The following is a 19,944-nucleotide window of genomic DNA, read 5'->3' as shown; positions in this document are numbered from 1 at the left end:
GCAGGAGCCACCATGGCTGCACAACTCATAAGGCCTTTGGGGAGTGGAGCTCACTAATTTATGAACTCCTCTCTACCCTACTACTGGCTGGCACAGCAGTAGACAAAACGGAAGCCGGGGGCCTTAGTCAGCTGACTCACATGGATTAAGCAGCATGTAGATTCAACAGCATCTTCTGGCACCTGGGTAACCTACCTAGGCCAGGCCCACACCCCAGGATGCCACTGTCCTCAGAGAGGGTGCATAGGACCATTTTCTTCTATGGAATTAGGGGGTACGACAGAGACACTTATTACCTTTGCCACCAGTGCCCTGGCCTCCAGGCTTGTTGTACAGATAGAGATCCAGGTCATGGCTACTGCTGCTACTCTGGTGGAAATAGTGCTGAAAAGGAAAGCAAGAATAGTTAAATCAGACTATTTCCGGGAGCTGCATTTTCATCAACATGGAGAGCTGCCTTTGAGGTCCTGAAGACCAAAAGTGTGGGATACATCATGTAGGCTCTTAATCTCAGTAAATGATATACAACTCTTATGGCAAAGAATTTCCCAGCACTGTCATAGACATTGGGGTTTTTTTCCAGTCCATTGAAGGATACATAGCAGTAGATCACACATAACCATAAAAACAGTCCCTGTATGACTGGTCCTCAGCGACTGAGATCAAGCTAGGGGTAGAGATGTTTGAGGCTGCCGGAAATTCTCATCCTAGTTTGTGCCTCTCATTCTGTTCCAGAACCCAGCATGCTATGATCTGTTTACACCTCCATGCCTAGCCTTGTTACCCCTGGGATGCTCGTCACGCCTTTGCCCTTTGCACATATTCCCATAGTCCTCTACAAGAGACGAACACTGAAGTCACCCCCTGAATAGGCAGCACCAGGCCAGGCACAGGCACCCGTCCTCTCACCTTGAAATGGTTCTCAATGTTGCTGTCTGTGTACTTGGGTGTATGCAGGAAGATCAGCAGGTTCTGGCGCAGGTAGCAGGCTATGGCTGGGAGCCAGGGCAGGCATGAGGGGGGCAGAGTGAACTGCAGCACTTCGGTAGGAGGGCTTCCTGGAGGCTGTATGAACTGCACAGAGAAGGACTTGTCAATGGTCTGATACAGCCTGAGCACATCCAACCCAGAGGCCTGGAGATTTAGCCAAGAAATAAAAGGTGGTCTTGTCCTATTTGAAGCACGGCCTTTACCTCCACATCAGCAGGGGTGAGCTTGCAGTTCCGCACGAGCATGACTGTGATGATGTCCAGGGTGGCTTCATCTAGGCGCCTGCGTAGAACCTTCACTAGCTCATCTGTGATCTCAGGTCCTATAGGAGCAGAAGAGTTGCAGGATGTAGCCTTTGTCTCATACAAGATGCTGAGCCCTCTTATGCTTGAGCCACCCGACACCAAACCCAGCATGCTCCATTTTTCAACAGCCCACGCAGTCTGGCTACTGTTCCTGAGGGTTACCTTAGCACCTATCCACTCCCTCCTACAACTGCAGCTTTAGTGGCAGAGCAACGGCTTTGCATGCAGAAGGTCCCACGTTCAAACCTGGCATCTCCAGGTAGGGCTAGGAAATACCCCTGTCTGAAACCCTGGAAATCTGCTGCCAGTCAGTGTAGACAATAGATGGGCCAAAGTCTGGGACGGTATATAAAAAAAAGGAAGCTACCTATGTGCCTTTGCAGGTTTCCACCTGCCATTTCTTTTTGCAACTGCTACATTATAGTTGTGTTCCAGATCAATGATCTGTGTGTGCTGCACAGTAAACTATGTCACAAGAGAGCAGCCAGGCTTTCCCACTGACGGCTGTCTGAAGGAAAGCCAGAAGCAGCAAAACCACAAGGGAAAAGAATGTCAATGGCTTGTTATTAAATTACAGAGGAAACAAAACATTAACACAAGATTCCGGAGAGCTGATGAACTAAAGAATGGGAAGGGAGCAAAAGGCTGCATTTCCCTTTGTTGTTGCAGAAAGGGCTACAATGCAACATATATTTTTAAAATCCTGTTAAGGTGGGCTTTCCCAACCCTCCAGATGTTTTTGACTATAATCCCATCAGCCCCAGCCAGCAAAGTAGATGGTAGAAATTGTAGTCCAACGACACAACATTTGGGAGGCACCAGGTTGGGAAAGCACACCTTAAAGGAGACAGAGCTACTAAATCTAACGTTTGGTCTTTAAACACCTCAGGGGACAAGTAGCTTGATAGCAGCAGCAAGATCTCAATAAGCCTCCCGTCTCTGACTTTACGTTGAATGAATGTGCAACTTACCTGCCGGTGCAACTCCATGAACCACCAGCTGTATATGCCTGTCCACTTGGCTCACCGGGCGGGCCGAGTCCACACTGCGGAAAGAGGCTGTCTCCAAAGAGGAACGAGAGCCCTATCAAAGGAGAACGGAAGAAATTGAGAAGATGGAGCTGCCTCCCAACACTCCTGGAAAGACAGCAGAGAGCAGGCTGTGTGCAGCCGGGATGCTCGCTCTTGTGCTCTCGGCAGCAAGGGGGGAAGGGGTTCCCTGGGGGGAAAAGAGACTCACGCTCAGGTCCTCCATGTATATGGGCTCCTGGCTGCGCGAAAGGGCCAGTGAACGGCATGGAAGGCTCTGGGTTTCAGCTTCCCCACCCTTCCCACTGGAAGTGGTCTCAGAGAGTCTGGAGGAGAGAGTAACAAAGAGGAGAGGGTAAAGTAGAAGAAGAGGAGTTTGGATTTGATATCCCGCTTTATCACTAACCGAAGGAGTCTCAAAGCGGCCAACATTCTCCTTTCCCTTCCTCCCCCACAACAAACACTCTGTGAGGTGAGTGGGGCTGAGAGACTTCAGAGAAGTGTGACTAGCCCAAGGTCACCCAGCAACTGCATGTGGAGGAGCGGGGAATCGAACCCAGTTCCCCAGATTACGAGACTACCGCTCGTAATCACTACACCACACCACCAAGGGCAATGGACTTGAAGGACATTCCAAAAGGAGATACCAGCAGAGGAGATGAAGACACCACAGGTCAAGGCGGTCCCCTTGCTTGTGGGGTGCCGTATGACAGAATGGCGAACTTACCGTAAATAGAAAACAGACTTGGTTGAGCGCTCCTGGTAAACAAACATATTCTTCCTGTTCACAACTGAGAAAGCATTGAGCACAGAACGCAGGGCCTGGATGGCTGCAGGGGGGAGAGAGATGGCTTACAAGTTGCAAAGTCTGACCCAAATGCGCCACCCACGGCTATCTTCAAAAACCAGCACAGCACACGCCCCTCTTCAATTTTATTTCCTAAATATTAATCCAGCCTAATCCTCATAACTACTGCCCAGTCTCAACATACCCACTTTTTGAAAAACATCACTGCAATTTGGTGGCTGCGATAAATATGTACTAAGGGTATCCAATGGAGAAATATCAAATCCTTGTATGTTTCAAGCTAAGGTGTTCCTTATCAGGGCATATTTGGGAGGGGAAAAAGTCCCTTTGTTTCAAACACTTGAGTTTCTTTTAGATCGTAGCTAGCCTGTATTAGGGTTTTATAACAGAGTTTAAAGGGGAGCTATTTTTAATACAGCTGGTTCTGTGATGAAACCTTACCTCAACGCTAGGATCTCTTCTAATAAATGAACGTGCTCAGATTTTTATACTAAAAGCTTCCCTTCCCCCCTCAACACAAAGTCGCTTCTTGAAAAATTCTCCCACTTGTTACACAAGTTTCCCCTTCTGTGCATTTTATCACCACTGTATTTGTGGCTCCCTCTTCCTGTAAGGAGCTTGTGGCAGAACTACCTTGTTTGTAGCCTAACTCAAGCCGCCCTCCACATCATTTGCCTAATCTGACCCTCACACCAATCCTAACAATTAATTTGTATCATCAGTGTGCCACAGCTGAGGGCGAAAAGGCACCATGACAAGACAGAACTCATTGCCTAGGAACGGGGAGTCTGGGGACAGCTCCTCACACGCCTCCCCAATAGCCAGAGCTCCCTGCATCCATATACTCACCGCGTGCAACACCCATATTGGGCCCCATCTTGAGCCGTGAATGCACATGGATGGTGGTGCTCCAGACTGCGTCGCAAGCAAAGTGTCCAGGTATGAACTGCATGGTGGCCGCCAGATAGTCATGGGGCTGGTAGCTCTCCTCTCCGGGGTAGTCTGCACAGCGGGAAATGCAATTCAGCAGGGCAGCCCTCCACAGAGTTCTCTGAAAGCCATCTACACAACACAGAGACTTCCCTCCTTCATGTACAGTTGTGCCACAAGATTAAAAGGCAAACACACACACACCTCAAGTACCTTTAAACAGGGAACCTACAGAGCTTGCCCTGAAAAGCAGGACGGTGCATCACCACCAAAGTGGCGACAAAACGGCAAATGAAAAGGATTCATCAGCTGTCACTTCCCCAAGTACTGCCCTGCCACAACAGGCAGAGTAAGAGAGGAATCTCATCCTGTGGTCTGTAGGAAGCCTGCCTCTAATATAACTAGGGCACAGCCAAACTAGTGGGAAAGCAGAGTCTCTAAGTCAGGTGTAGGAAACCCTACAGCTGCCATCAGTCCCAGTTAAGGGATGTTGTAAGTTTTGTAAGGCCAAAGGTCTCCTACACCTGCTCTAGGCTCTAAGGCTCAGCACAACGTTATTGTGGATAAGGATACCGCTTTGCACTCCTACCATCAGGCCCAGTGCGCTGCCGGTAGGTGTACGGCGTTTCACTTTTCCAGATATCCTCCTCGCTCTCAGCAACGAGCAGGGAATTGCAATTATGACTGTCGTGCAGATCCTGTAGCAGCAGCCGCTGTGGACAAAAAAGGGCCGCAGAGATGGACTTAATGCTTCCTCACAACAGGAGGCCTGGCTGTAGAAGAAACCAGTATCTGCCTTGAAATTCAAGTGCAATATCCGTCTGCACGATTGTAATCATACCAGAATGTGATGAAGCTGGTACATCCCAGCTTCCTCATTTAAAATGTCAGCATCCCAGTCCTCATGTTTAAGGTGAAAAGATATCTAAAAGTGCATAGATATATATGTATGAAGTTTCTCTTTAAAGGCTCCACAAGCAGAAAAGATCTGGGTGGTTTTTCCAGTGGCCAAAGCTGTAGCTGTCAAATATTTTGTAACACATTGGCTAATGTGTTAAATTCAACTTTTGGAACTTAGCAGGGTGATATTCCTGCTATCGAGGAGTCAGTGTAGAGAGACCGAATGTGCCAGAGTTACCTGATTAACAAGGCGGCAGATCTCACCAACTTTCTTCACCACTGTACGGTGAAGATGCACACATTCCCCTTCCTCATTCTGCGTTGCTTTCACCGCACTCAAGCTGCTGTACAGAAAGGAAAAGGGAGACTGCTCAGAAGAACTTTTGAGAGAGCTCCCACAACAGCAGACTATATGCACAATATATTTTCCTGCTCAATAGTTAGTAATGAACTGAACACAGTCAACAATGAAAAACTGGGTGGAGCATTGGCAAGTGCTTAAAAATGCATGAGTACTGGGGGAGAGATCTATGACTGGCATGGCCTGGGCTCTTTGCCCTTTCGCAGCATGAGCACAAAACTGGCAGAGGAACAAGGCCAGCTAGCTACATGTTGGAAAAAGCAAGACAGATTGTAAACGTGAAGTCTGGAGAACTCAGAAGCCAGCTATACAACACAAGGCTAAGATCAGGGGGATTGGGAGAAACTGCATGCAGAGCTTGGGGTAAAAGCCACAGTTGCCAGTTTGGGAACCAGAATCCCCGGGTGAGCAGGGGAGCATGGGAAAGGGGATGTTACCGTGTGTGGGAATAGACTTCCACCCGGTCCTGGTGGATTTTGACAATCAGCCAGAAGTCAGGCATGAGAGGGCACTTGGGTTCCAGGTCACTCATTATTGCCTCCTCACATTCGGAATCACTGCTCCCGCCATCGTAGCCTAAGAAATGAAAATGCACCGCCTCTGCTGAGTGGCTCGGCCAATCCATCTTTGACAAGAAGCCAAGGGTAGAGAGAGGCTCATGGTGGTTCCCTTGCACTCCCATCTCCACAAAGTGGATGCACCTGGACCTCAAGGCAAAATAATCCCTGCTGAGCAACTTGTCACTCTGCCACAAACCTGCCTCCACCCAACTGAGAACTGACTTATCGTCTCTTCCACACAAAAAGATGGCTCGGCTCATCCACTCACCTAGGAGATCGGAATCCATACTGCCCTGGCTCGATACCAGGCTCTGTACCCGACTGGGACGCTGCTTCCCACAGCCTGTAAGGAAAGAGAGGTCCTGAGAGACTGCTCTGAGGTCTCCTAGGTCCCCCCAACTCTCTCCTTGCTCTGGGGCCAGATTTCAATCTAAGCACCGGCCTTTCCCCCCCAAACTGTGCATGTACAAGCCCAGGCAACAAGAAACAAACCCAGGAAGAAAAAGGGGATCAGCATGTCACAAAGCGGTTGGCTTCTTTTTTTCACCCCGTCTGCTGCATGGGTTGTTTGATGTAAGAAACAAAGCAAGATTGACTTCATAAAGAAGCCCGACAGCAAGACACATGGCAGCCTTTTAGAGCTTACAATCTCATGAGCCCAACAGCACTAAAGTGGTTTTGATTACAGAAAAATCAATATTGGAGCATAGTTACAAAGAAAGGCACTTTAATGGACACCCCTAAGAGAGGGAGAGACTTTGCTATTACAGTCAGGCCTGGGGTGAAAATGCTAACTTGAATAAACAGCCGTTCTCTCGCAAGTGTGAAATGGCATATTTTTGTTCAATCTCAATGCACAATTGAAAATAGGAGGGAGCAAATGGTGTATTTAAGTAAAAGGCACCAAAAGGCCTCTCAAGAATGATGAAGTAGGTGAAACCAACACACTCCTTGGAACGAGGAAGGCATTTGCATATTAAAAAGGAGCATGGACAAGTACTTGGCACTTCCCCATGTAATCCTTACATTTCTAATCCTATTTCCACAAAAGGGAGGCCTGAAAAGCGTTTTTCCTCTGAAGAGAGGCTGATTGACCTGAACACAACAGAATACTGAAACAAAACCTAACAGAGTGGCAATAAAGCCAGCTTAATGAACTGGTAAGGCAGAGAAGTTCCATTATGTGGCGTTAAAAGGCAGTCGCTTAATCGCTTTCAGAGGATCATCATGAGCCAAATTCCACACGAAACCTCGGCAATACTCTTCCGATGTTTCAACAAATATAACCACCTTCCTACAGCTTCCCAGTGCCAGCAGAAGTATGGAGAATCCATCTTGGACTGACAGCACAACTGCAATGACAATCAACTGCAGCCTCAGAGACTGATGGAAGCACTTGTCCCTTGAAGAAGAAGCACCCAGCCAGCCTCTGGGTTCTGAAAAGCTAGCTTCTGAAAAGCCTTTCGGTAATATATATACAGTGGTGCCCCGCAAGACGAATGCCTCACAAGACGGAAAACCCACTAGACGAAAGGGTTTTCCGTTTTTCAATGCGCTTCGCAGGACGAATTTCTCTATGGACTTGCTTCGCAAGACGAAAATGTCTTGCGATTCTTGAGATTTTTTTTCGCTCCCCACCCCCTTTTTCTAAGGCGCTAAGCTGCTAATAGCCTTTTAGCAGCTAATCCGCTAATCCCTTAAGCCTTTAATAGCCGCTAATAGCTGCTAAACCGCTAATAGGGTTGCTTTGCAAGACGAAAAAACCGCTAGACGAAGAGACTCGCTTGCGAGGCACCACTGTATATATATACACACACACACATATATATATACATACATATCTATATCTATATCTATATATATATCCCTTTTTAAACGCTAGCAGATTGGGTGTACAATATTATTACAGCTGGCTTTATATATCTAGGATTGAAACATGAAGAGCTTGAGGAAACTGAGTTAGCTTGGCCCCAGGAATTCTTCCTTTTGTCCAGTTTCACAGACTGGTTTTGCATGGCTTCTTGTTATAGAATGTGCTTTCCCTGAATTTCTGTAATTTCTGCAAATTTTGGACAGCACTAGGAAACCGCAGGATTTTTATAATACTTGTTGAAATTGGAAAGGGGGCAGGGCGCAGCATGAGTAAATTGTTATGCCTATATAACCTAGAGAAGCAGAGCTAGAACACCTTGGGTGAGGGCCATGAGCTATTAGGGCAAAATAAGGGTTATGGCCCCCACAACACGCATGCTTATGCATGGAGCACAAAGGATCATTGCCCCAGATACATGAGGGCACTTTCCTTTAATTGCCTCTCCCAAGTATTATTCATCATTATTTATTATATCTATATAGCCCACCTTTCTTCTAGAAGGGGATTCAAGGTAGCTTACAACATTAAAAATCATTATAAAATGCCGAGTTAATAAAAAAAAACCCCGACAAGCACATTTAAAATCAAAATCAAAGTACAGTTTTGTCCAGTGGTCAGCATCATCTGCATCTTAGTTTTCAAAGGCCTGTCTGAATAAGGTCTCAGCCTGTCAGCAGGATAACAAAGAGGGAGCCTCTCTTGGCAGGTAATTCCACAGTGTGGGAGCAGCCACAGATATGTCTCTCTCTGGTGCCATCACCAAGCAGGGTCCTGATGTTGATGGGATCAAGAGAAGGTGCTCACCTGAGGATTCAAACATTGGGCAGGTTCCCATAGAGAGATATGAACTTTCAGGGCTTTCAGCCTGGGCTCAAGCCATATAGGGTTTTATAGGTCATAACCAGCACTTTGAAACGTGGAATCCTACCAATTATAGCTCAGCTAAACAGAACTGCTTAAAAGAAAGAAGGTTCTTTTTATTGTATGTGGTGGTCTTGTAGTAAGATTAAAGCTTAACTAGGAAATGATGTATAATGAAATGAAAAGGATGTTTAAAATAATAAATTATTATTATTATATTGGGAAGCTTTTAATGTTTAATAGACTATTGTATTTTAATATTCTGTTGGAAGCTGCCCAAAGTGGTGGGGTATAAATAATAAATTATTATTATTATAAAATAACTTCTGTAAAAAAAAGCCCAGAAGCTTTTCTTTTTATAGGGACAGAACTACCTAAAATGTATAGAAACTTATTCATGTATGCTACTACAGTGGCTAGAATGTTACTCGCCCCAAAACAGAAAGAAGCAGAAGTCCCAGGAAAGGAAGAAAGGATACAAAAACTGATGGAATACGCAGAAATGGTGAAACTTAGCAGAAGAATAAGAAATGAAGATAAATTATAAACAGATAAGACCATTGCCAGGATTATTGTACTAACCTGCAGTTTGATAAAAGTATATATTTGAAGTAGATGAATAAATGAGCAAATTCAGTTAATTTGGATAGGCAGAGGATATTAAAAATAAATTTAAGGAACCACGGAAAGAGGGGAAAGAAAGTCAGGTTTTGAAATGTTAAAATGATTGTTAAAATTAGTGTAATGTACAAAATTAGTGAAATGTATAAACTTGAAAAGTATATTTATTTATTTTTAAAAGGAACTGCTTAGTAAGGTAATATAACGACCTAGTGTTTGTCTAAATCCGCCGTCTATGGCACAATGCCCTCCAGATGTTGTGGGTTACAATTTCCTTTGGGCCATGTGGGCTGGAGTTATGGGAGCTGAAGTCCAAATCTCCTCAGAGGGCACCAGTTTGGGGCAGGATAAGCTAAAGCAGCCCCACACGGCTGAACTCCCCAGCCCCTGCTCCAAAATCCAGGTGGAGATGCCAGCTCATCTTCCCTACCTGGAGTCACAGAGTCTGCCAGGCTCACTACAGATGTTGTTGCTAAGGGAGATTTCTCACTGTTCCACTTCTCCAAGGAGCACGGCAGAGGCTGTGGCTGGGTCACTGCAGATTCCTCATCCAAGGAGCCACACTCCAAAGTATGGGCTGGATCCGGCTGTGGAACTTCATCTGACAACTGCATCACAGCAAATAATAAAAATAAAATTTATTTATATCCCGCCCTCCCCAGCCGAAGCCGGGCTCAGGGCGGCTAACAACAATAAAATAAGACAACATTCTAAAATCATTTCATTATAAAATTAATTCAAATCAAATTGATGGCAACCATTGGGCTAGAGTTCTGTGAAGATTGCCAAAGGAAGGAGTCAGGCTGTGCCCTGGCCAAAGGCCTGGTGGACCAGCTCTGACTTGCAGGCCCTGCAGAAAGATGTCAAGTCCTGCAGGGCCCTAGTCTCTTGTGACAGAGCGTTCCATCAGATTGGAGCCACAGCCAAAAAAGCCCTGGCTCTGGTTGAGGCCAGCCTAACCTCTCTGTGGCAGAGATCAGCAGAATGCAATCCATAACATGCCGTTCCCAATAATCACCCTTACCAAACAGCATCAATAATCCATCTAAGAAAAAACAACCACGTCCCCAGATCACCCTACCAACTCAGCATGCGCATGGCTACTTACGTCCAGGAATTCTTCTGTCTCCTGCTTGTTCTCACTCGCTGGCCATGCCCAGAGACCATGAGCCTCCTCGGGCGGAGGGGAGCAGGGCAAAGAGCCTTCTGTTTTGATGCTGCTTTCACACCTGCCTCCAGTCATGGTGCTCCCAAGCGTTACTGTGGGGCTAGGCCCATCTTTGGGGGCATGTAGGCGACTGATGGAAACATAGTAGAAATCACTGTCTTCAGCGTTGAGCACGTAGCCTGGTAGGGCTATTCTCTGGAACTCCTGCAACAAAAAGAAGAAGAACGGGGTGACTGTCTAGAAACAAGCAAAAGGCAGGTGCGTGTTTCTTAGGCATAAAGCAAGACAGAATGGCTGAGAATGGAGAAGCATCAAGGTAGCTTGTGTGTGTGTGTGTGTGTGTGTGTGTGTGTGTGTGTGTGTCGCTGGGGGGGGGTGTTGTTTAGGGTTTATGAGCTGAAGGTCAAATGACTATAGAAAACTGAAGTCATATAGGGGAAAACAAATTTATAAAGATTTATAGACTGCTTAGTCTGAAAACTACAAAAGGGCCACATAGTAAAATCATCACTAAAGACACAGAAAAATATCATAGAATCTTGGAAGGGACCCCCAAGGGTCATCAAGTCCAACCCCCTGCATTGCAGGAATCTCAGCTAAAGCATCCATGACAGATGGCCACCCAACCTCTGCTTAAAAATCTCCAAGGAAGGAGAGTCCACTACCTCTCGTGGGAGTCTGTTCCACTGCTGAACAGCTCTTACTGCCAGAAAGTTTTTTCGAATGTTTAGTCGTAATCTCTTTTCTTGCAATTTGAAGCCATTGGTTCGAGTCCTACCCTCCAGAGCAGGAGAAAACAAGCATGCTCCCTTCTCCATGTGACAGCCCTTAAGATATTTGAAGATGGCTATCATATCTCCTCTCAGTCTCCTCTTTTCTAGGCTAAACATACCCAGCTCCTTCAAGCGCTCCTCATAAGGATTAACTCCCGGGCCCTTGATTGGCTTGCACATGTTCCAGCTTATCAACATCCTTCTTAAATTGTGGTGCCCAAAATTGGACACAGTATTCCAAGTGTGGTTTGGCTAAGGCAGAATAGAGTGGTACTATTACTTCCCTTGATCAGGACACTATACTTCTGTTGATGCAGCCTAGAATAGCATTAGTTTTTTTTTTGGTGCTGCTGCATTACACTGTTGACTCATGTTAAGCTCGTGGTCCACCAAGACCCCAATATCCTTTTCACATGTACTCCTACTAAGCCAGGTGTCCCCCATCCTATATTTGTGCATCTGGTTCTTTCTGCCTAAGTGTAGAACCTTACATTTGTCCCTACTGAAATTCATTTTGTTAGCTTGCGCCCAGTTCTCCAATCTGTTAAGGTCATTTTTAATTCTGATTCTGTCTTCTGCAGAATTAGCTACCCCTCCCAGTTTGGTGAGGAGTTAAACTTTTGAAAATTATTTTTAAAGTATATGGGTTCAGTAGGTTTGCTGAAAATAAAAAAGCTTTCACCAGGAATGAACAGCAATATAGACAGGGCGTGAGTCTAATATTAATAGCAAGGAAGTCCCAAAGCATGCTAAAGATTTACATTATGTGACACCTGTGAAAGTGCAAGTTCCACAAATCTAAGTGACCAAGTATGGGGCAGCAAAATTTATTTATAAAGGTATTTATATACAGCACCCTCCCATAAAATATCAGAGTGGTGGCTGCTCAAGTAAACTGGCCCCAAGTTAAGTGCTTCATATAGCAATAGCTTGAAAGATCACTCACCTCACGAAACTTTTCCAGAGAGCTCTCAGGCCCAAACACGAACTGCAAAGGGACCGTTTCGCAGTGGCAGCTTGGACGGCCTTGAGAACTGTAAACATGGGTAGCCACCCGGCTCAAAGTGCCAGAGGTAATTGTCCGTGAATGGCGCAATGCAGACACAATCTCGTCATCCAAAAGCCAGCGGATCTGTGACAGTAAAGACAGCAGGCAAGGTGGTCTAGATTCTAAGTAAAGTGAAAACCCTGTTGCGGCCTTGCTTTTAGCAAGGTTCACAATGCTGGTGCTTGGTCAGGACACAGTGCTGGGTGCTCAGGAGTGGGAGGGATGTTAATCTAGTCTCAGAGCAAGTCTCTTTTTCCAAGGGCCAAATGAACTCACCTCTGTCATGGTAGCTTCAACGGCTTGTCTGTGCACTCCAGGAAGATTGGAAAGTGCTGGGTGCCTTGGGAAAAAAAGAATGCAACGGTCAAGGACAGTGGCTCGCTATTTCTGCACCCCAGTATAACAACATGATGGAGAGGATAAATACCCATCGTCCACAGTGGAGGGCAACCTGTCCAAGGTGTGCATAAGCTCCTCATCGGAGCGGAAGGAGGAGGGCCGCCCTGGGGAACGAGTGAAGGAGACGCTACTCTCAGAGGTGTACCTGTAGTGAGGACAGGGAAAGAGTTACTAGGCTCAGCCCTCGCATCTGGCCAAGGCCACATGCATGCTGTGGTTTCCAAACTCCCCTGCCCACACTGCAACCCTGGAGTCCCACCTATTGTGATGCAGATCGTTCACCGTTTCGATTTCCAGGGGGAGGGTCAGAACAAAAATGTCGAGTGTCACACACAGGTCCGAGAGGTCAATGGTGTGCAGCGCCTTGCAGCTCTCAAAGCAGCCCAGTACCTCCCCTAGTGAAAGCAAGAGATATTACTTGAGTTAGACAGTGCTACTTTAGCCTTCCTTGCCAAGCGCCCAAGGAGGTTGGGCCTCAGCATATGATCCCTCCCTCCCCAGCACCCACCACTCCTTGCTTGGAGGCTGAAACCAATCTTCCCTTCCGGCAGCCCATCCACCCTAGCCATGCCACCCCTCCCCCCCCCCACCTCAAACCCCAGGGCTCATTTCCATTCACCTAGGCAGGTGGGCAGTGAGCGAACAGGCATGGAACTGTGCTGGCTGCGCAGCTTCACAGAGCATGTCATGTGCAAAAAGAGCGGTGGCATGTCCTGTTCCAGCAGCTCTTGCTCTGCCAGAGAGTCTCCCAGCACGCTGAAGGAGTCCTCGTCCTGGTTAACAGTGTTGGAGTCAGAAAGAGAGTCGGCTTCTAGAAATTCGTGGTCCAGCCGTTCCCGATACTCTACTTCCAGTTCGGGGTCACTCTCCGTTCCAATGCCACAGCCGGAAGTAGTGCCTACGGGCAAGTTTGAAAAAAGCCAAAGTGCTTTCAAGGAGCGATGGAGCTTTGGTGAAAGGCACCAGGCCTCAAGAATGTTTATCCTGAAAGGGTTAACTACAATCGCACTCACTCTGTGAATAGGGAGACAGATTGGCATTGGATGTTACAGGAAGTCCTGCCAGCGGAATGCACAAGAGGCTGGCACTGCTGGCTGGCCAAGTTCCTGGAATGCCTGAAGCTAGACTGAAATGCCTTGTGAGTTGTAAAATGTGGGAGTCTTTTGTTAGGAATATATCAAGTGGTTTAATTAGAGTACCGTATTTTTCGCTCTATAAGATGCACCAGACCACAAGACGTACCTAGTTTTTGGAGGAGGAAAACAAGAAAAAAAATATTCTGAATCTCAGAAGCCAGAACAGCAAGAGGGATCGCTACACAGTGAAAGCAGCAATCCCTCTTGCTGTTCTGGCTTCTGGGATAGCTGTGCAGCCTGCATTCGCTCCATAAGACGCACACACATTTCCCCTTACTTTTTAGGAGGGAAAAAGTGAGTCTTATAGAGCAAAAAATACGGTATATAAAATAAACATATATAGAGATATATATTTAGTAATAGTAAACATCAGGAGTGTCAAATTATCACCAAGCATGATTTATGGGCATAAGGAGGAAAAACACTGAGACAAAATATTGGGTAAATACTTGAATATGCACTGATAATATGACTGGGTGGTCAGATATAAGTAAATGGATTGGTTTTTATTTTTTTAAGAGAGGTGGTAATGAATATTAGTCTGAGCTTGGATGCGCATTCTCCCATGCAGAAGGCAAAGCTGGCCTTTGTAAATTTCAGTGCAACAGTAAAGGGCTGGCAGTACAACAGGCTGCAAGCAGGACAGCTCAGTGGGTAAGAGTACAAGACTCTGAATTTCAGGGTCGTGGGACATGGGTTCAAACCATGTTGCGCAAAAAGATTCCTGCATTGCAGGGGGTTGGACTACATGACCCTCATGGTCCCCTTCCAATTCTATGATTCTATGAAGCATTGTGAAAACCACCCTCTGGACAATCCTGCACTCTTTTCTGACAACGTCCCCTCTCTTGGTTGCAAGAATGCTGATAAAAACTCAGGCCCAGGCAACGTAAGGTACCTGGGCTCTAGCTGGCTGGCTGCCAAAGAGGACACTGCATGGTCCTCACCATGGACTACGGGACATATTGTGAATGGAGTTCACTTGAGAGTTCTTAAACCTCTTAAATTAGAAACAAGCAATTCTAGGAAAGCTGAAACTATACAGCTAGCTCTATGGACTAGAAATCTATGCAAAATATTTGCAGCTTGGGAGAACTGGGGTGCCTCTTAGCCAAAAGGAGGGACCTAATCTTAGCAATTTCTTCGTCTCAACTATTCCAGAAAGCTCAAAGCTAGGATCCTCCACGCTTCTCTCCCCTGCATTGATAGCAGTGATCTGTAGATGTTGATGGACTCCCAACAAACCTAATGAACACCCCTTGGCCATGGATGCTACACTGTGGGGGCCAGGAATATCTGTATAACCACATACCTGCTCTATGGTTTGCTGAGCTCCAGGGGGAAACAGTGCACTAGTCCTCAAGGACTCTTGCACTCTCCCCAGCACATATGCATACATAAAATTTCCTTAGTCCACTTAAGGGTTTAAAAAACGAAATCCAGTATCACTAGATTACAAGTGCCATGGCACCTCCAATCATTACAGCAGTCCTCAGAACAGCAGAGTGAGGAAGAGTTTCCCTTACCTTCATCCGCCGCCAGTTCAGTTTCTGAACTTTCCACGTCTTCACTACCTTTCCTATCTGTATGGTCCCGAGAGGCCTCCTCCTAAAACAGAGGCAAGAAGCCACATGTGCAATGTGCATCAAGTCTGGGTGCCGCATCCTTCCAAGTTTGGCTCTTATACAGCCTTCCAGACCCTCTTAAAGGAGCCTCCCAGGGCAAGGAGGCAAAGATACAAGCATATCCCCCTACCTCTTTTTTGGCAGAAGGAGGGCAGTAGAAGTAATAATGAGGATTGGACGGCACTGGCTTGAAATGCAAGCTGCCAATCTCCAAGAACTTTTCCTAGAACGGGAAGAAGGAACAGTGGGAAACATACTTGGGCCATCAAAGCTACCTTCTCACCTCACCCAGAGGAAGCACTTTTCTCCTTACCTGGATGATCCTGTGCAAGTCCGGGTGCTCCTGGCAAGGCTGGCTGCTCTTTAGCAGAGAGAGGGGGAACTCTGAACAGCAGCTAGGGTTGGGTTCTTGAGGAGGGCAGGCCGAAACATGGGACTCTGGCTCACTAAAATCCTCCGTCTCAGCACTGCACAGCAGGTTCAAGGAAGAGTGAAGTCAGTCACAAGCAGCTCTGTCTACTTGTGCTCCCAATAATGCAACCTTAACTCCCCTGCTCCTCAGTCAGAAGCAGCCTGCATGCCTCTATTCCCCCATACATCCTAAGATTCCCAATGGGTCAGAAATACAGTGGTACCTCAGGTTACATACGCTTCAGGTTACAGACTCCGCTAACCCAGAAATAGTACCTTGGGTTAAGAACTTTGCTTCAGGATGAGAACAGAAATCGTGCAGCGGCAGCAGAAAGCCCCATTAGATAAAGTGGTGCTTCAAGTTAAGAACAGTTTCAGATTAAGAACGGACCTCTGGAACAAATTAAGTACTTAACCCGAGGTACCACTGTAAAGAGTTATGCACAGGAGCACATAGAACTGCTTCATGTGCAAAAAAAAAATATTGGAATTATTGGAGCTGGGTCTGTGAACTGAACCTCAGCAGAAATCTAGGGCCCTGCTCACAGATTCACTCCACAAGTATAGCCAGTTCTGACCATGAACACACAAGCATAAAATACTGTGTTTGAATCAGCTTTGCTCAGCCTTAAGTGTGGCCAATAAATAGTGTATGCTCTTGGTTCACCTGCATGGGCATTCCAATCCTCTCCTCCTGTCAAAATGAATGGACCAACTAACAAAACAAAACAATTACATATATACCTCTCCCCTAAATGCCCCCTTCAGGCCACACTTTTCAGAGAGCCATTTTGTAGCATTTAGAGATGGGAGGAAAATCTCAAAAATCATCTAAATTACGGTTCTATCAAACCTGTCTAAAACTAATTTGATGGAAGTTTAGTCGATTGATTTTTAAAAGAACCTATGTGCTATGAAGGGATTAGGGGAGGATTAATGGATAAACGCCTTAAATGCAGATCAATGCGCATTTATTGATTCAGCCAAATAGAAAGTGTGAGGAAGAATAACTGGCGGAAGGCAGTAATGCAAATAGTGAACGAAGGTGAGTTGTAGTGCCTGATATGCAATCACTGAAATGTGTTTTAATAAGCTGAATAATAAAACTATGTTTATTGTAATTAAACTTATTCATTGTAACTTTCTTGATTTGTTCAGTTTCATATGTAATTTACCTGGAGTTGGAAATATAAAATGTTGAAAGAGTGGGTGGGGAAAAGGAAGCAGACACTCTTTCCCATTATGCTTGAACTGGGAACCTCTGGTTTAAGGGCTCCCTACAAACCAGGATCTAATCCAATCTTAACTTCTGGGGCAGTGGTGTCCAAACCTTTTTCAAAGGGGGCCAGATTTGATGAAGTGAAGGGCCGACCAAAGTTGTTGACCTTTTAAACTGCCACAGGGTTCGGATTAAACCGACCGGCGGGCCAGATTAGGCTCCCGAAACGGACTTTGGACATGCCTGTTCTAGGGAATCCTTAAAACCACAGTTTTCCAGTTCAGGGCACTTGGAAAAGAGTAGTTTAATAAATCTCTACTGTAGCTAGATGTGCTCAGCCTTCCTACTTATTTATGCATCCACAAACCAGAAAGCTGGAGTGGCTTGCTGCACCACAGGCCTTTCTAAGAGCCCATAGAGAACATGGGAGTGTAAAGATGGTTTTTGCTTTAATGTTTGTGAGCCGCCTTGCCTTAGGTTCTGGGGAAAAGACAGACAGGCCATCAACCAATCCATCTCACTTGGGGCTTCTCTGGTAAAAGGGGGTGGTGGTGTTAGTTTGTGGCACCTGCTTTCATAGAAGATATTCATGGTTAGCATATGGCTTGTCCTTTTCCACAGATTATAAATATCAGTTACACCTGTGATATTGTGTTCCTATATCGGTTTTATTAATTGTACTGTTTTAAACTGGCGCAGTGCCTCTCCTTTCTCATTCTAGTTCCATTTGGCTGCCCCATTGTCAGTTTGCAAGCCAAACCTTCCTGCTCTCTTCTACTGCACTACAGAGGCACAAATTCCTTCATTTCTACAGGTTTGCTTGAGTTATCTTCTTCATGTGCAGAGGGATGTGGCAATCAGCCTGGGATCATTTATACTTCGGGTTACAGAATCTCGTTCTCCTACAAAGTATATGTCCTTCCTCATTTTTTGCAGTGACATTTACTGCATTTGCTTTTACATGCCACTCAGTGAAAACAACTGGAGTAGCTGTTGCCCCTGGGAAAAAAATATGAGATTGCTGTTCAAAGAATCAGTTTTTCTGCACCAAGTTATGACTGTAAGTAATCTTTGCCCTTGATAGGTTAAGGAAATACACAAGGACCACCTGATCTGCATAAACATATCCGCACTATATATTGAGATCATTCAAATGTTAAGAGACTCTGCAATTATTTGCTTATTTTGCATAATTTATTCTATTCCTGCAAGCTATGCAAAGCTTTTAAATGCTGCTCCTTGACTGCTGGAAATTCCACGCAGCCCAACTGTGCCCTGTGAGATTTTATCCTGCACTGTTTACACTTCTTTTTTGCAAGCTCATTTTCCACAGGCAAAAAAACCCCGAACAAACTTAAAAGCCTTTTTTTTTAATTAAAAAAGGTGGGGAAGGAGGTAAAATTCTTTAAATGACGGAATGAGAGATGCAAATTAATTCCTTGAGTATATCAATTACAAAAATGAACATGAACTGGGTGACCTGGTAATCTGACTCCTTGCCCAGCTTCAATCTTGATCCTTATTTGACTGCTTATTTGACTGAAAACAGAAGGCTGGATATTCAATAATTCAACCAAGGCCAATCGACATTATAGACTGACACCTACCCAATTAATTTTGTTTATTTATTTTATGTATAGCCCTGCCTTTCTCCAATGCAGCCCACAAGGCTCACAACATAAATTAAAACGGACAGAACTAAAAACATGCAATAAATAGAAATATTTTAAAAATAAATAAGGAACCCTATTAAAAACAGCTCTGAAAAAGCTTAAACCCATCCCTGATCTAAAGTGTCCGCAAGCCCTCTTTGTTGCTTATGTGCATTTGACTTGGTTGTGCTTTTCCCTTCCCCATACAGAGTCTTGCATGGCTCCAGAATCAGAATCCTGCTTGGAACATTACAGAGGGAGAGCCATTTTAGTGCGCAGAATGGGACTCTGGCAAACTTCTGACATTTGGGGGCCATGGATGAAGGAACCTATTAGGCTACAACCCACTACATACAAGACCAGCAGAGGGAAGCCCTGCAAGATACAATCTTCTTCCAGCACTGCCAAGGCCACCCCAGAGCTACAATTCATTCTGATCTCTCTATGCGGAAGCAGCCATCCCACCTGGAAACAGAGACTAGCACACCCCGCGCTCGGGGGGCCTGCGTCAATTCCCCTTCCAAGTTGGTGGGCAGGTGCTGGTGGCGCTCACAGAAGGATCGCACGTGGTTGCACAGAGTCAGCAGAAAGCTCGTGATGTCTATCTCCTGCAAGAGCTCCTCACAATAATCCATGGCTATGAGCAGATCAGGGCAGCTAATGCTGTGGCCCTGCTGTAGGCTCTGGAACAGCCCTGCAAAGAATCAGAGAGTTAGCTGGCCCTGTAGATTCACCCAGAAATAGCAACATGGTAAGCAGCAGAAATGATGAATGTGGGGTGGAGTGGGGGAGCAGAATAACACAGCAGGTTTTGCTGGTGGAGGCTGTGGCCCATTTAAATACCACCAAGCCGCCAATCAGGTTCACTCTAAGTATGGGGAACTGCAAGTTTGCCACAGTTGCATGGGCCCCTCCTGGTGCGCCAGAAGGAAGTCAGGCCCAGAGGGGTAACAGAAAAGCCAGCTTCCTCCCACTCTGGGGACAGCAACCCAACCAGGGAATATCTATCCTTTACCTTTCACATAGCACTGATGGGAATGCTCTTGCAGCAAGGTACAGAAACTCAGCAATTCCTTGTGCTTGGCATCTAGCCAGGGAGTGCTGGTGGGGCGCTCCACTGACTGGCTTCTGGAAGACAAAATCATCCAACGTTGACCATCTAGATTCTAGGACAAGGCCCACATTCCTCCCTCACCTTAGTTCTCCCTCCAGATCACACACTCTAAGGCTCTGCCCGCAATACTAGCGCTTGGCCTAATATACCGTACATGAGTTT

The 19,944-nt window shown here is 46.0% G+C and overlaps 1 protein-coding gene across 6 annotated transcripts in view; it reads right to left on the bottom strand.

The window, feature by feature from the left end:
- SZT2 (SZT2 subunit of KICSTOR complex) overlaps positions 1-19,944 on the bottom strand; it is a 77,144-nt gene that overhangs the window by 21,089 nt on the left and 36,111 nt on the right. For 3 of the 6 annotated variants that reach the window (XM_083446007.1, XM_083446011.1, XM_083446010.1), the window contains exons 27-49: positions 19,684-19,796; positions 19,134-19,362; positions 15,700-15,853; positions 15,517-15,609; positions 15,288-15,369; positions 13,245-13,523; positions 12,885-13,020; positions 12,654-12,770; positions 12,503-12,566; positions 12,125-12,310; positions 10,346-10,609; positions 9,668-9,845; positions 6,151-6,225; positions 5,760-5,898; positions 5,200-5,305; positions 4,651-4,774; positions 3,981-4,133; positions 3,051-3,153; positions 2,535-2,649; positions 2,267-2,378; positions 1,194-1,312; positions 910-1,074; positions 297-384 (exon numbers count right to left, since the gene is read on the bottom strand). In XM_083446007.1, coding sequence (XP_083302133.1) covers positions 297-384; positions 910-1,074; positions 1,194-1,312; positions 2,267-2,378; positions 2,535-2,649; positions 3,051-3,153; positions 3,981-4,133; positions 4,651-4,774; positions 5,200-5,305; positions 5,760-5,898; positions 6,151-6,225; positions 9,668-9,845; positions 10,346-10,609; positions 12,125-12,310; positions 12,503-12,566; positions 12,654-12,770; positions 12,885-13,020; positions 13,245-13,523; positions 15,288-15,369; positions 15,517-15,609; positions 15,700-15,853; positions 19,134-19,362; positions 19,684-19,796 — 3,194 coding nt within the window. The remainder of the gene's footprint in view (positions 1-296; positions 385-909; positions 1,075-1,193; positions 1,313-2,266; positions 2,379-2,534; positions 2,650-3,050; positions 3,154-3,980; positions 4,134-4,650; positions 4,775-5,199; positions 5,306-5,759; positions 5,899-6,150; positions 6,226-9,667; positions 9,846-10,345; positions 10,610-12,124; positions 12,311-12,502; positions 12,567-12,653; positions 12,771-12,884; positions 13,021-13,244; positions 13,524-15,287; positions 15,370-15,516; positions 15,610-15,699; positions 15,854-19,133; positions 19,363-19,683; positions 19,797-19,944) is intronic. The other 3 variants (XM_083446009.1, XM_083446012.1, XM_083446008.1) reach the window with 2 other exon arrangements.

The sequence above is a fragment of the Podarcis tiliguerta genome (genome assembly GCF_965153285.1).
Source record: "Podarcis tiliguerta genome assembly, chromosome: 6".
NCBI classification, from domain to species: Eukaryota; Metazoa; Chordata; class Lepidosauria; order Squamata; family Lacertidae; genus Podarcis; species Podarcis tiliguerta.
Note: the sequence above shows the minus strand (reverse complement) of the source record. Positions and strands in the feature narration are given on the sequence as shown.